Below are 14,600 nucleotides of genomic sequence, written 5' to 3' on the forward strand. Positions count from 1 at the left end.
TTACAACAACTTTGTAGGAAGCCAATAAAGTTGTGCTGCAGCTACCTACTTCAGAAGCAAGGCCAACTGTGAATGCGCTCATGAAGCCAGACTGCAGAAGGAGATGAGAAGACAAGACTGTAATTGGGTTGTCCCCACTGAAAGTATCAATGTGATTGGCTCTGAATAGTCATCTGAATTTGCATTGCAACTGGCACCAGACTGGGCCGTTCAACAAGTTGTCTCTATTAAGGGCAAATAATGATGATAAGCAAGTGCCAAATTGCAGTGACATGCAGGCACTGGCAGATGGGAAAACTGTGGAAAAAGTAAAAGGGAAGGAGAGAATAGAGGAGGTAACTGAATTCTCCAGAATAAAAAATGCAGAAAGTTTAGAAAGAACTAAGAATTTAACTTCAGGCAAGATGGAGACAAATTTGAGAAGAGAGATGATGAATACAGGATGGAAGGCATTATATCTGAATGTATGCAGTGTACGAAACAAGGTAGATAAGCTTATAGTGCAGTTAGAAATTGGCAGAAACATTGTTGGAGGCATCTGACAGTCATGGATGAAAGAAGATCACAGCTGGGTCCTAAACCTCCAAGGATACACATTCTATCAAAATCACAAGCAGATGGGCAGAGGGGGTGAGATGGCATTGTTGGTAAAAAATGAAATCAAATCCTTGGCAAGCAGTGCCATAGGATCAGCAGATATAGAATCCTTATGGATAGATTTAAGAAACTGCGAGGGTAAAAAGACCCAGTTGGGAGTTATATGGCTCTGAGCAACAGCCGGGTTATGGAGTACAAGTTACAGTGGGAGATAGAAAATGCATATAAAGGGGGCAATGTTATGATGGTCATGGGGGATTTCAATATGCAGGTAGATTAGGAAAATCAGGTTGGTATTGGATCCTAAGAGAAGGAATTTGTAAAATGCCTATCAGATGGCTTTTTGGAGCAGCTTGTGGTTGAGCCCACCAGGGAAAAGGCAATTCAGGACTGGATGTTGTGCAATGAACCAAATTTGGTTATGGAGCTTAAGGTAAAGGAACCCTTAGGAAGCAGTGAATAAAATATGATAGAATTGACCTTGCAGTTTTAGAGAAAGAAGCTAAAATCAGATGCATTGATATTACAATTGATTAAAGATAACTACAGAGGCATGAGAAAGGAGTTGGTCAAAGTTAATTGGAAGGGACCCTAGCAGGGATGAAGGTAGAATAGCAACATTTGGAGTTCCTGGGAGTAATTCAGAAGACATAGGATTAGTTCATCCCCAAGAAGAAGCATTCTAAAGGAGAATGAGACAACTGTGGCTGGCAAGGGAAGTAAAAAACAGCATAAAATCAAAAGAGAGGGCATACAATATATCAAAAATTGGTGAGATGCTAGAGGATTAGGAAGCTTTTTCAAGCCAACAGAAGGCGTAAGAAAAAGCAATGATGGAAATGGCATAAGAACTGAGTTAAAGATTTTATGTCAGTCTTCACTGTGGAAGACACAAGCAGTTGCCAGAAATTCGAGAGTATCAAGGGACAGAAATGAGTGTGGTCACTATTACTAAAGAGAGGGTGCTTGGGAAGCTGAAAGGCCTGAAGGTACATAAGTCACTTGGACCAGATGGGCTATACACCAGGATTCTGAAAGAGGCAGATACATAAGAACATAAGGAATAGGAGCAGGAGTAGGCCATCTTTCCCGTCAAGTCTGCTCCACCATCTAATAAGATCATGGCTGATCCGAACATGGACTCATCTCCACCTACCTGCCTTTCCCCCATAGTCCTTAATTCTCCTACTATGCAAAAATCTATCCAACCTTGTCTTAAATATACTTACTGAAGTAGCCTCTGCTGCTTCATTGAGGAGAGAATTCCACAGATTCACCACTCTTTAGGAAAAGCAGTTCCTCCATCCTAAATTTACTCCCCTGAATGCTGAGGGTACACCCCCTAGTTCTAGTCTCACCTACCAGTGGAAACAACTTTCCTGCCTCCATCTTATCTATTCCTTTCATAATTTTATATGTTTCTATAAGATCTCCTCCCATCCTTCTGAATTCCAGCAAGTACAGTCCCAGGCGACTCAATCTCTCCTCATAGTCTAACCCTCTCATCCCTGAAATTAAACTAGTGAATCTCCTCTGCACTGCCTCCAAAGCCAGTATATCCTTCCTCAAGTAAGGAGAACTGCATGCAGTACTCCAGATGCAGTCTCACCAGTACCCTGTGAAGTTGCAGCATAACCTCCCTGCTCTTAAATTCAATCCCTCTAGCGATGACGCCAACATTCCATTTACCTTCTTGATAGCCTGCTGCACCTGCAAACCAACCTTTTGCAATTCATGCACAAGCACTCCCAAGTCCCTCTGCACAGCAGTATACTGCAATCTTTTACCATTTAGATAATAATCTGATCTTCCATTGTTCCTTCCAAAGTGGATGACCTTGCATTTAGCAACATTGTACTCCAACTTCCAGACCCTTGCCACTCACTTAACCTATCTATATCCCTCTGCAGACTCTCTGTATCCCCTGCACAATTTGTTTTTCCTTTCAATTTAGTATCATCAGCAAACTTAGATACATTACACGCTGTCCTGTCTTCCAGATTGTTAATGTATATCGTGATCAGTTGCGGGCCCAGCACTGAGCCCTGTGGCACACTGCTCACCACTGATTGCCAACCAGAGAAACATCCATGTAGCCCAAGTTGAAGAGATTGTGGAGGCATTAGTAGTAATCTTTGAAGAATCACTAGATTCTAGAATAGTCCAGGATGACTGGAAAATTGAAAATGTCATTCCACTTTTAAAGAAGTGAGAGAGACAAAAGATGGAAAATTATAGGCCAGTTAGCTTGACTTCAGTGGTTGGCAAGATGTCAGGTTCTATTACACAGGATTAGGTTTCAGGTTACTTGGAAGAACATGACAAAAGAAGGCTGAAGTCAACATGGGTTCCTTAAGGGGATATCTTGTCTTACAAATCTGTCAGAATTCTTAAGAGGAGGTAGGAGGTAGGAAGCAGAATAGACAAAGGAGAGACAGTGGATGTTATTTTCTTGGGTTTTCAGGAGGCCTTTGACAAGGTGCCACGTGTGAGTTTGCTAAACAAGATAGGAGCCCATGGTATTATTGGAGGGTTCTAACACGGACAGAAGATTAGTTGACTTGCAGAAGGCAAAGAGTGGGAATAAAGAGGGCCTTTAATAAAGAACAGGTAGGAAATATCCTTTGTCTTGGAGGAAAGACAAAAGTTCCCAAGGTCATTTTGTGCTCAGGGGGCTGCCTATTCATTACCAGGGTTATTGATGAAGAGAATTTCACATGTTGCACAGGATGTACATCTGTGGATGGTGATCCATCCTATGAGACTCCTTATGCTTATTGGAATCTTATCCAAGGCACAGCAATTAAGGTCCTTGTGGCAAACATTTTGAACAAGTTTTATGACTGCAACAGATGAGTATCTCCTTATCCTTCCCCTGTAGTTACAGACAATAGTACCCAATGGCTTCAATCAGATACAAATCACCAAGATGCTACATTGCACAATATATTCACAACCATAAAAGTCAGGAAATTGTTTTAGTGGCATTAGAAACATGAACATCACACCACAACAATGATCCATTTCATGTCCATTACTATAATAGGAATCAGTTTCTCCTTCTGATTTGCAAAGGTCATTTCATTTGCAGTCTATAAATACTATTCTGAAATTCACAGTGACCTCATATGATTCCCTTTATGAAGCTCGATTCTCTCTGTCTGTTTCTCTCTCTCTCCAACAAACTTCACCTTTGTGAAATTAATCAGTTTGTCCAGTCTTTATTTCCCCTGATAAGAATAAACAAGGCCATTAATGTTCTCAAGCCTGCTTGACATTGAAATTTATTGGTGACTTCCATCCAAATCTCTTTGTTATTATCCCTAAAAGAAACTATCAATCCCAGTTTTGAAATTTTCATCTAATCCAGCATGAACAGCATTTCAGAGAGAAAGTTTGAATCTCCTTTCCCTTGTTCTTAAAAAAAAAGTGCTTTCTGACTTCACTCCCAAATGCTTAAGCTCCTAATTTAAGATTGTGCCATCTTGTTTTGAATTCGCCAATCAGTAGATATTGCTTCTCTGCATTTATTCTTTTCAATCCCTTTTGTTACTTTCTGCATTGTGATGAACTTGGACCTTAATCTTCTATACTCAAGGGAACAAAAATACAGTTTCAGAAATTTGTGGTTTAATCTAATGATCTGTAATCATTTTGTACGAAACTGTTCTTCACTCCTTCCAAAGTAGTTTCCAGATATGAGAATAATATTTCGTATGAGGTTAACCATCAACAGTGGAATTATAACATCTTGACTTGTATACTCCAGCCTTCCTAAGATGTAGTCATCTTCCTTGTTATGCCTCATTACTAAAAGTTAATATGCTGAAAGGGAGTTATTCTTGTTCTCTTGTTCTTGCATAACTCCTTGCTTGTCAAAGACTTCTGTTTGTTTTTTTTTACTGGGAATCAAGTGGAAACCCCACACATACTCAAGCTGATCTCTATCTGCCCTGATTTCAACTCACTTAAATTGTCCATGGTCTTTGAAACATGCTGCTCATTCCTGCAGAATATCAACAGGCAACATTATAGCAGATCACAGAGCAAATCATTAAACCTTTTACAAATCTGTATGACATTTTTATTGCCTTATGCTGGTAGTGTAATAAAATATTGTGATTATAATTACAAGAGTTTTGTATATTTTTGTCCAAGTTTGGCTATGTAAATCAAGTTTGCGTACGTTTGTTGTGGTATGACATTAATTATTTCACAACCATGAAATTCAATCAGCCTAGTAGAGATATACTAATGATTGACAGACAAGCATATACTAAGCAGGAAATAGGATCAGCACCCCAGCTGGTATCAGCAAGCTGCAGCTTTCCTTATATTTCATACATTAAGTACCTGCTTTTGGGTTCGTTTTTCTTTTAAAATAATTTTTTGTTCCAATACTCAGGTTACAAAGTTTCTCTCTGCTACGGTAGAAGGAGGTTTGACATTAGGTGAAAGGGTAGGGGAAGAAGACTGTAGGTAGCAAACAGAACAAGGGTGGGCAGGAGCAGGAAGGGGAAACAGCAGCAGAACAAGAAGGGGAGGTAGCAGGCATGAGAGGGAATGAAGAGAACAAGAGTGGAAGGAGATGGGGAGTACAGGAAAGGGAAGGTGATGGAGAGTATGAGAGAGGGAGGGAGACACAGAGAATGACATGGAGAGAATGATTGTGCAGTTGGAGGGAATGAGAAGCGCATGGACAAGAAGGGGAAGGGGAAAAGCTTTTCAATATGTGACTGCACCGTGCTGACATCAAGCCTGGTCATTCCTTTTCATTCAGTTTATCAGCAGCTGCAGCAGTACCTTACTGAGATTGATTTCAGTCAATAATTGAGTGGTAAGGTCAGTCCCACCCTTGCAGTCATCCTTAGATCTACTGCTTACATAGAGCTGTCGAAGAGAGGGAAAGGAGAGGCGAGGGAGGGTCAATGGGGAGGGAGGAAAGCAACAAAAAAACAGAATGTATAAAATACATGACATTGGAAACCACACAAAGCTCACAAAACACCACAGAGCAACACAAATTAACTTCTAAACTTTCAGACGGATAAAATGTTCCTACATCTTGTGCCCAATCATTTTTAATCATAAAAATATTTTTGGTGGAAGATACTTGAGAAAGAGCATAACAAGGTGTCCTCACTGCAGAAACTTGGGAAGACCTCCAAGGTCATCAGTCTTTCCATGTTTGCCCTCTCTGTTCTGAGGGATAGAAATGAAAAGTGGTGTAGGAGTTGATCAGAAGGTAGACAGTCATCAGGGAGCAATGTTACTGGCTGAGGGACCCTGGGCCCACTTGGTGCTGTAGGTTATCACAGTGGCAAATGGAGCTCAATGTGGGAAGCATAGGGTGATGCATATTCATTAAAATAATTAAGTAGCACATTAGCTTTTACTGCAAAGGAGTTGAAGTTACAAAAGGGGAATTTTAGTTACAGTTATCCAGGATCTTGGTGAGCACCTACAGTACCGGTTCCAGTTTCGGTCTTCGTACCCAAGGAATGAAGCAATCCAAGCAGTCCAAGTGAAGTTCACCATGTAAATTCCTGCGATGTGAGGGCTGTCCTTATCAAGAGTGATTAAGTAGCTCGGGCCTGTATTCTTTAGAGTTTAGCAAAATGAGAGGTGATGTTACTGAAACATTCAAAATTCTGTGGGAGCTTGACAGGGTGAGATAAAGAGATGTTTTCATTAGTGGCAGAGGATCGAATGACAGGACATAGTTAAAAGACAAGGGACCAGTCATTAAATACTGAGATTCACAGTATGTTCTTTACTCACAGGGTGATGAACCTGGAATTCTGTACCCTGAGAGCTATGGAGGCCAAATTATTTTGGATGGAGTTAGTTAGGTATTTGAAAGATTAAGCAATTGAGGAGTGTAGGGAAGTGACATGGAGGAGGAGCTGAGGAGCAAAAGACATATTGAATGGAGGAGCAGGCTTGAGGGTTGTGGTGCTCTACTGCTGCTGCTGTGTTCTTGTGCATTTTCCTGGATCAGTTCTATAACTGGTTTGGATCCTGCACCATCTCATGGCTATGTTAATAGAGTCAATGTCGAAACGTGCAGTGGGAACAAAAAGGTTTATTACATCTACTTTTTCTTTTTAAGTATGTCTTTTGACAGTGAAAATGTACTCAGCCTTGACCTTCTTCCTTATAAGAATGCACAAAGCATGCTGTTTGCACACTAACTGTGTCAGATGTCCTCACACTGACTCGTAATTGTACAGCTCATTGCAGTAGGTTAATTCACCTTTAGTCAGTTATGCACATTGAGTTGGATGATCTCAGGTTCACTCCCCAGAATTCACCTGCCTATTATTAAAGTTCTGGTAGGTTCTATAAAAGCAGATAATCCTTTCTGCTTGATAATCAACCATTCCATCTGCACTGAAAACTATTCTCCAAGAATTTAGGCATCAACTGAGAAAAGTAGGTTTGTACTCATTGACAGTTTGTACTCGAGAGAATTGCCAATGTACACTCAGTGCCCACTTCATTAGGTACCTCCTTTACATATTAAACTGGCCACTGAGTGTATTTTGTAGAAATCTACTGCTGTAGCTCATCCACTTCAAGATTCGACATGTTGTGCATTCAGAGATGCTCTTCTGTGAACCACTGTTGTGGTGCTTGGTTATTTGAGTTACTGTTCTTTTCCTGTCAGCTTGAACCAGTCTGGCTGTTATCCTTGATCTCCCTCATTAATAAGGCCACGGAACTGCTGCTCAGTGAATAATTTTTGCTTTTCGCTCCATTGTCTGTAAACTCTAGAGACTGTTGTGTGTGAAAATCCCAAGAGATCAACAGTTTCTGAGACTCTGAATTGATGCCACATGATTGGCTGACAGGTATTTGCATCAATGAGCAGGTGTACATGTCTACCTAGTAAAGCAGTCACTGAGTGCATCTTGTCCAACACATGAAGAACAGGCACTTGAATCGGGTGATAAATCATAGGCAGGGCTGAGAATGGAGAGAGGAGTCATGGAATCTCGCAACCCTGAAAGTCATTCTGACCATTGTATCTGTACAGGCTCTTTGATAGAGCTATCCAATTGATCCCACTCCCCTTCTTACCCCAGGAGGGGCAAAGCTGGGGAAAGAAATGGTAAGGGACATTCATCCTAAGTTTCAATCCCTCTTGAAACTTCAAGACTAATTTCAGAATTCAAGCATTTCTGGTTTCCCCTTTCATTCGTTCAATAAAATTTCCCGCAGCCTAACTTCACTTTTAAGAGTCTAGGAGAACAGAAGCACAGAAAGCCAACAGCAAGCGATGAGGCCGACCTGCTCAGTAAGCTGTCCATACCTTGCTATTCTGGATGAGTCTGATGATGTGCTCAAAGCAGTTGTTATTAAGGAACATGGCTTGAAGCACAGGGCGATCCTTACAGTTCAACATTTCAGAGATAGCACCTGCAACATAAAAAGCTCAGTTTGGTTTTCGCCGCCTCTGCATAGGGGAGAGATGAAAAGACAGCACGACATCCACAACAGCTGAGCTGGCAACCATTTTGCTTGGAATTAAAACATAGGAATTGACCATAAAAGAAAAAGGCCTATCTAATTCACCCACGTAATATCACGATTCTATAATGATATACCAAAAGTGCCACTGTAGAGTAATTAATGTAATTATAGGCTCAAATTTAACACAAGTCATGAAGAGCTTTAGAAACCTTAAGTTAACCATTCCTCCCAAGCGTGTTACAACTATCATGTGTACTAACTGTACGTATGTACTATACTCTCACCTTTTTTTTTCCCCTGGAAGAAATCTAATTTTTGCATTTAGCTCAATACCATTTGCTTCCACTGCTTTCCAAGAAGAATTAGCTTCTTGTCCATTGAAATAATGCTTCCAAACACTGGCTTTGATTTTTCCCTTTTAAATATGAAGACATGAAAGCATCTTCACTTACTGAGCATGTTGATCCGCAGTGTGATGAACCCATCCTCTAGCCGGGTCTTTATCCCCTCCTCCAGCACGGGCACTGGCCGGTCAGCATTCAACAACTTAAAGTAACCTTCCAGAATTGTCTTTATCTCCACTTGCCTCTGGTCTAGGCTACTGGCATGAAGAATGTGGATCATTGAAATGAGGCACTTTAAGGCAACATGCAGTGGTCTGGTGTCCTGCGGGTCCTGAGTTCCGGTGTCACACGAGGTTCTGAGAACCAGCATGAGAGCCTCAACTGAGGTGGAGGTGATGGCACCAAGTGCATTTTGCTGTAGCAGAAGAGTCAGATGCAGATTTAAGTTAAGTGTCAGGCAGGTTAAATTCAATTGAATACATTTCTTTAAGTGGAGTGATCCATTCAGTCATTCCACCATGCATTTATACCAAAACTTGGTGTGTTTGGGTATCCACTCAGACAACATTCCCTGTGTGGCTGATTAGGCAGCACACTCTTAGTCACTGAGTTGACAGGAAAGGACATGACAATTGTCGGCAGCAAAGGAGCTCAGTGGGTTGAACAGTACCTGTGGGGTTGGGGTGGGATAGGAATTGTTGAAATTTCAGGTCAAAACGGCGCATTAGAAGTGAGAGTGGAGAGAGGAAATAGCTAATATAAAAAGATGGGGGAGTGGTGAGGCAGAGGTTTGAGGAAGCTAGTGGATAGAGGGGGGGGTGCGAGGAAGTGTTGAAGAATGACTGACCGATCGAGCCAAGTAGGGGTGGAATTCACCTCTGCTGAGAGGAAGACGAGGCCTGTTCTCTGGGGTTTTGTCGTGGGCAATGCAAAGCTTTGATTTTTGAATACACACATATGCAAGAGTGCCTGTGCTCAGTCACTGAGGTCAGAGTGACTTTGGTTCTGGAATGGAAGAGAAGGAGGTTGGACAGCTTCCCATTTTTATTGTAGAGTTGTTCTGCTTCAGTGTGAAGCTTGTTGGAGGTGATGAATATCACAATAAGAAAGATTGATGGGACTGATGTGTGGAATTGTGAACCAGGAGGTGAATCTAGCAGCAGATTAGAACAATCAAGTGTAGTTTCTTATATTTTCCCATCACGTAGGAATTCATTTGGCCCACTGAATCTGTGTCAGTTCTCAAAGTAATTCCATTCCCTCACTTACAGTAATTTCCTGTAACCTATTTTCTCAGATAGTTATTGACTCTGCGGATTCTCCTACAACCACAATTCATAGTTGCCAACTAACCAACCAACCTGTGACTCTTTGGGCTGTGAGAGGAAGTCAGGGAACCAGAGGGAAAATGCAGAAGTGAAAGGTCTTGTCCCCTCTCTCTAGGAAGGAAGTGAGGAACAAAGCACTGACAAAAAATCTTTCTCCTTTATATTAGTTACGTTTTCAGTTTGCAATGACTGCTCAAATTTTACCTTACTCCCACTGATAATGGCTCCATAAAGATATATCAGCCGCAGTTGAATCATCTTTGGCAAGCTCTGACTGTTCTGGAAACTTTCTACAAGATCATGAAAACAAAGAAATCAAAAGTTAGAGCAGCACCAAATGGGAAAGTTGTATTTGTACAATATTTCCATATCATTCAGGGGCCTTAAAGTACAACCATGAGAGAAATTACTTTCAATAATTATAGTTTGTTTCTATTGAACAAACAAGTCATCCATTAGGAAATGGATTCCACAGAATGTACAGAAGTTGAGGGTAATTTTGATACTGGTAGAAGTGTAAATTGCACAAACTCTTATATGTATCCCTCAATTGTCAGCTTTACTTAAGTCAATGGGAACTAAAACAAAAGGACAGAAGAGATGTATAAAGGATGATGCCCATAGAGTCATAGAAACAGGCCATTCAGCCCAACTGATCCATGTTGACCAAGATGCCCCCATTCAAGTTCGTCCCATTTGCAAGGTTTCTAAATCTTTCCAATCCATGTACCTATCCAACTGTTTTTGTACCTGCAGTACCTCAACCACTTCCTCTGGCAGCTCATTACACAGAGATACACCCTTTATGTAAAAGTGGTTTTTTTTCCACACATAGGGTGACCTATGCTTTTGAGTTCACAATTCCCCATTTCTGGGGAGAAGTCTGAGAGTGTATTCTATCTACACCCCTGGTGATTTTATTCACTTCTGTCACCACTCAGTCTCCTATGCTCCACAGAATAAAGTCTTCGCCTGGCCAGCCTCTTCCAGTCCCTCAAGCCCTGGCAGCAATTTTGTAAACCTTTTCTGCATTCTTTCCAATTTAATAACATCTTTCCTATAGTAGGGCAACCAAAACCGAACATAATGCTCCAAGTGCATCTCCACCAGCATCCTGTACATCCACACCATGACCTCCCGATTTATGTAACCAATCTTCCAGTCTCTTTTCTCATGTCACACACTTCAGAACAAGCATTTCAGGTAATTTCAAGTGAAAAATGTTAGAAAATCCAGAGTTTGTTTTATATCACTTCCGTGATCTACGTAACGCTATTACAGTACCGGTGATAGAGGTTCAATTCTGCTGCTGTCTTTCAGGAGTTTGTACATCCTCCCCGTTACCGCGTGCATTTCCCCTGGGTGCTCCGGTTTCCTACCACATCCCAAAGAAGTCTGCGTGAGTATGTCAGTTGGCCATTCGTGTGTAATTGGATAGCATGGGCTCATTGGGCTGAAGGGCCTGCCTGGTTCAGGGTTATAAGGTCTGTCAAAATTTTGAAGCTGGTGAAGACACCTCCTTCTGTTTGTGCCAATGACTGCATATCACAGTCCCAGCACTCTTATTCTGACCAAACAATACCTTATCAGCTATTTCCTTGGGTCAACACTACCTCTTCTACTTACCATGGAAGAATGGATTGAATTCCTGAGGTAAAACAGCTGGCGCAAACTTGTATTTACTCCTTTCCATCGAACTGATAATCTCCCTGAAACCAAACAGGAGTGCAGAGTTAGGGTTTTGGGTAAACAGCTGAACTACGCAGGCAGATCAATGATCCTGCTCACAGACCGGCTGATGAAGGAAGGCTGTGGTTAAGATCCCACCTCCTCACCAACAGTCAAAGCCACCACATTCTTTTCCATCATCAACAGCATGGCAGTTAATCCTTTGTAGCACTGACTTTGTATCAAATCCTAGAGACAGGGCAACGACGTGGCACTCCCAGACCATTGGGGGATTTGATAGGTCACTGTTTTAGTGAGGGAAGAACAAATATGTTTCAATGAGCCCTTCAATCTCCTGAATTTTCTTTCCCTTTTGCAAACAATTAGTCAGTAAGCATCTCTGAAAAGCAGAGGAGGCGAAGGAGAAGCAGTACTGCTGGAGTTGTGGGCTTTCACCCCGCCATTTACCCAGCCTTGGTACACGTCAGCCGATATCCTTACCAAACAAAAAATTAATCTCACTCCAAAGACCTCAGCCTTTCCAGCAAGAGGAACAGGATTTCAAGATTTCCACGCCTCGGGATAAAAGTGCTCGCTAAGTTCACGTTCATGTTTGCGAAGAAAAAGCATTTCAGGATGTATATTGTATACATTTCTCTGACTTTAAATTGTACCTTTGAACCTTTGAAATAGGCTCTCTATCTTAATAGTAACTCACTTATCAGCCCAGGAATGAGAGTCGATTGGAACTGGCATTAAAGAAGGTTTTTGTACCATTGTACATAAATAGTCATTCCAGTTGGTGTTGCTCGGTCAGAGGTCAGGCACAGTCTCCATCCCCTGCCCACAACGCGGTGGGGAGAAGCTGGGGCAAACCATGCAACCAGTCCACACTGCAAACTGGAATTCAAGATACAACTGGGCTGACAGTACTCTCCACGTACAGAAAGATCCTCTGATCTATCTCACCACTTTGCTGGATGTAATGCAACTGAGCATTCTTGAGCTGGTGATCAGAGTGGAGTCTCTGGACTTGGGAGAGCTATGCAAACATGCAAACGGACAGCAGCATCCATCACAGAGCTGATGAGAGAGTCTGCAGAATTTGCAGTAACACACACACACACACACAAAATGCTGGAAGAACTCAGCAAGCAGGTCGGGTAGCATCTATGGAGGGGAATAAATAGTTGCATTTCGGGCCGAGACCTTTCATCAGGGCCCTTATCAGATCTCGATCTGAAATGTTGAAGCCTGTGAGGTGGCAATGATCAGTGTCAGGCTCCTGGAGCAGCAACAGGGCCCCAGGCAGCATGCAGCTTGAGCTAATTTTTAACTATCGGACTGTACCTACACCTGAGAGTAGTCAGTCAAGAGGGCTGTATTGAATCAGAGCTTTATAGAACTAAGCAAGGTACCTTTCTCTGGATTGCACACTAGAGGAATTAGTTTTCCAACAACTAACCTGTCAAAGCTACTGGTTATTTTTAACATCTATGAAAGAACTTCAATTGCATGTATTTTCCCACTGAGCTCCGACTGAAAAAATCAATTTCTCCCCCAAATTGAAACACGATAACAACTATTTCTATGTCTGTACAGGTCACTTTGACCAGGATGAAATGCCTTGCATCCTCACACAATTTCTCTATCATGGTGCATGCCACGAAGTTATTTCCCATGCATTTCAGAGGAACTTAGCCCATGATTTCTTGGGAAAACTTATGTTTTTTTGTGAAGGCTCGGGTGGTCTGCCAGATGTCAATTACTTCTCTTTCATCCCTCAGCAGAACCACCACTCCCACTCTTTGAACACACATCTGGCATGACTCCAACCACTAGCTCTCCACTAATCCTGACCCTAACTGTTCCTCCTCACCAAACCGTAGATCCTCTTCACCCCAATCCTAGATGATGGATTGTGTGGCTGGTCACCCCAAGCCCCAAATCCATGCTTGGAACAGAATACTTGGCAATCTCAAAAACTTGAGTTGGACCTAATGTTTAACACTTGCAGTGAGGGTCCTGGATTTTGTGCCTCCTCAACCTTTCAAACTCAAGAAACAACAAGGTCGGGAACAATTACTGTTCAGTTCTTTATGTATTTGAATGATTGGTTACATGTGATTGTCTCAACTCTCAATTCAGGGTACCAAGAAAAACCAAAGGAAATAAAAGGATATGGGTGATAAATGGGCAAAACAAATGAATTAAATAAGGATTGCCCAGTGGACATGAGGGTGGCTTTTCAGAGCCAGGAATCAAAGGAAGGCGGAATTACAAAGCGAATTTCATTGGGTCACAGAGAGAGGTCTGAGAAAAAGAGGAAGCAAGCATTTATTTGGAAGGACTGAGGAGTTAGAGTTCTGAACTAACTTGGATTAACAGCATGAATGAAGATTGTCAAGCACAGCATGAGAGAACATCTGTTAATGAACAGAAAGTTGCATCCGCATTGCACCTACTTACCCGCCCAATTGTCGCCTCCAGATTTGATATGGATCGAAGAGGCATTCACACAAGTGCAGTGCATACATAGTCAATTGTTCAACCTCTGAGGTGGCTGGTAAATGTCTCTCTTGTGTTTCATTCTTTAGCTAGGAAGAGAGAAGAATGAAGAAAAAAAATAAACAACTGGTAGCAGAAGACAATTAGACCATAATACATTGGGGCAGAATTAGGCCATTTGGCCCATTGAGTCTGCTTCGCCATTTCATCATGGCAGATTTATTATCCCTCTTATTCTCCTGCCTTTGCCCCCTAACTTTTTATGCCCTAACTAATAAAGAACAAATCAACCTCTGCTTTAAATATACCCAATGACTTGGCCTCGATAGCTGTCTGTGGTAATAAATTCCACAGATTCACCACCCTTTGGCTGAAGAAATTCCTCCTCATCTCCGTTTAAAAGGAACATCCCTCTAGTCTGAGGCTGTGCCCTCTTGTCCTAGCCTCTGCCACTATAGGAAACATCCACTCTATGCAGGCCTTTCTCAAAATTCTTTCTACAAAACATCTACATTGGTGTTTTTAGAATTAAATTCCTAAAATTGGAGTTTCAAGAGATGTAGATGTCTGCACTGGGTTATGGAACATGCAAATAGTCATGGTAAGTTTTTGCATTCTAGCAATAAGCATCACTTATCATTTATGAAGAAACATGTCATACAGCTCCCAATGTCTTTGC

General features: G+C 41.8%; 1 protein-coding gene across 4 annotated transcripts in view; it reads right to left on the reverse strand.

The window, feature by feature from the left end:
* nbeal2 (neurobeachin-like 2) overlaps positions 1–14,600 on the reverse strand; it is a 231,554-nt gene that overhangs the window by 106,863 nt on the left and 110,091 nt on the right. For 3 of the 4 annotated variants that reach the window (XM_063057242.1, XM_063057257.1, XM_063057251.1), the window contains exons 5-10: positions 13,883–14,010; positions 11,372–11,454; positions 9,950–10,035; positions 8,526–8,832; positions 7,913–8,019; positions 5,401–5,487 (exon numbers count right to left, since the gene is read on the reverse strand). In XM_063057242.1, the coding sequence (XP_062913312.1) occupies positions 5,401–5,487; positions 7,913–8,019; positions 8,526–8,832; positions 9,950–10,035; positions 11,372–11,454; positions 13,883–14,010 (798 nt within the window). The remainder of the gene's footprint in view (positions 1–5,400; positions 5,488–7,912; positions 8,020–8,525; positions 8,833–9,949; positions 10,036–11,371; positions 11,455–13,882; positions 14,011–14,600) is intronic. The other variant, XM_063057260.1, reaches the window with a different exon arrangement.

Source organism: Mobula hypostoma, chromosome 1 (assembly GCF_963921235.1).
Source record: "Mobula hypostoma chromosome 1, sMobHyp1.1, whole genome shotgun sequence".
NCBI lineage: Eukaryota > Metazoa > Chordata > Chondrichthyes > Myliobatiformes > Myliobatidae > Mobula > Mobula hypostoma.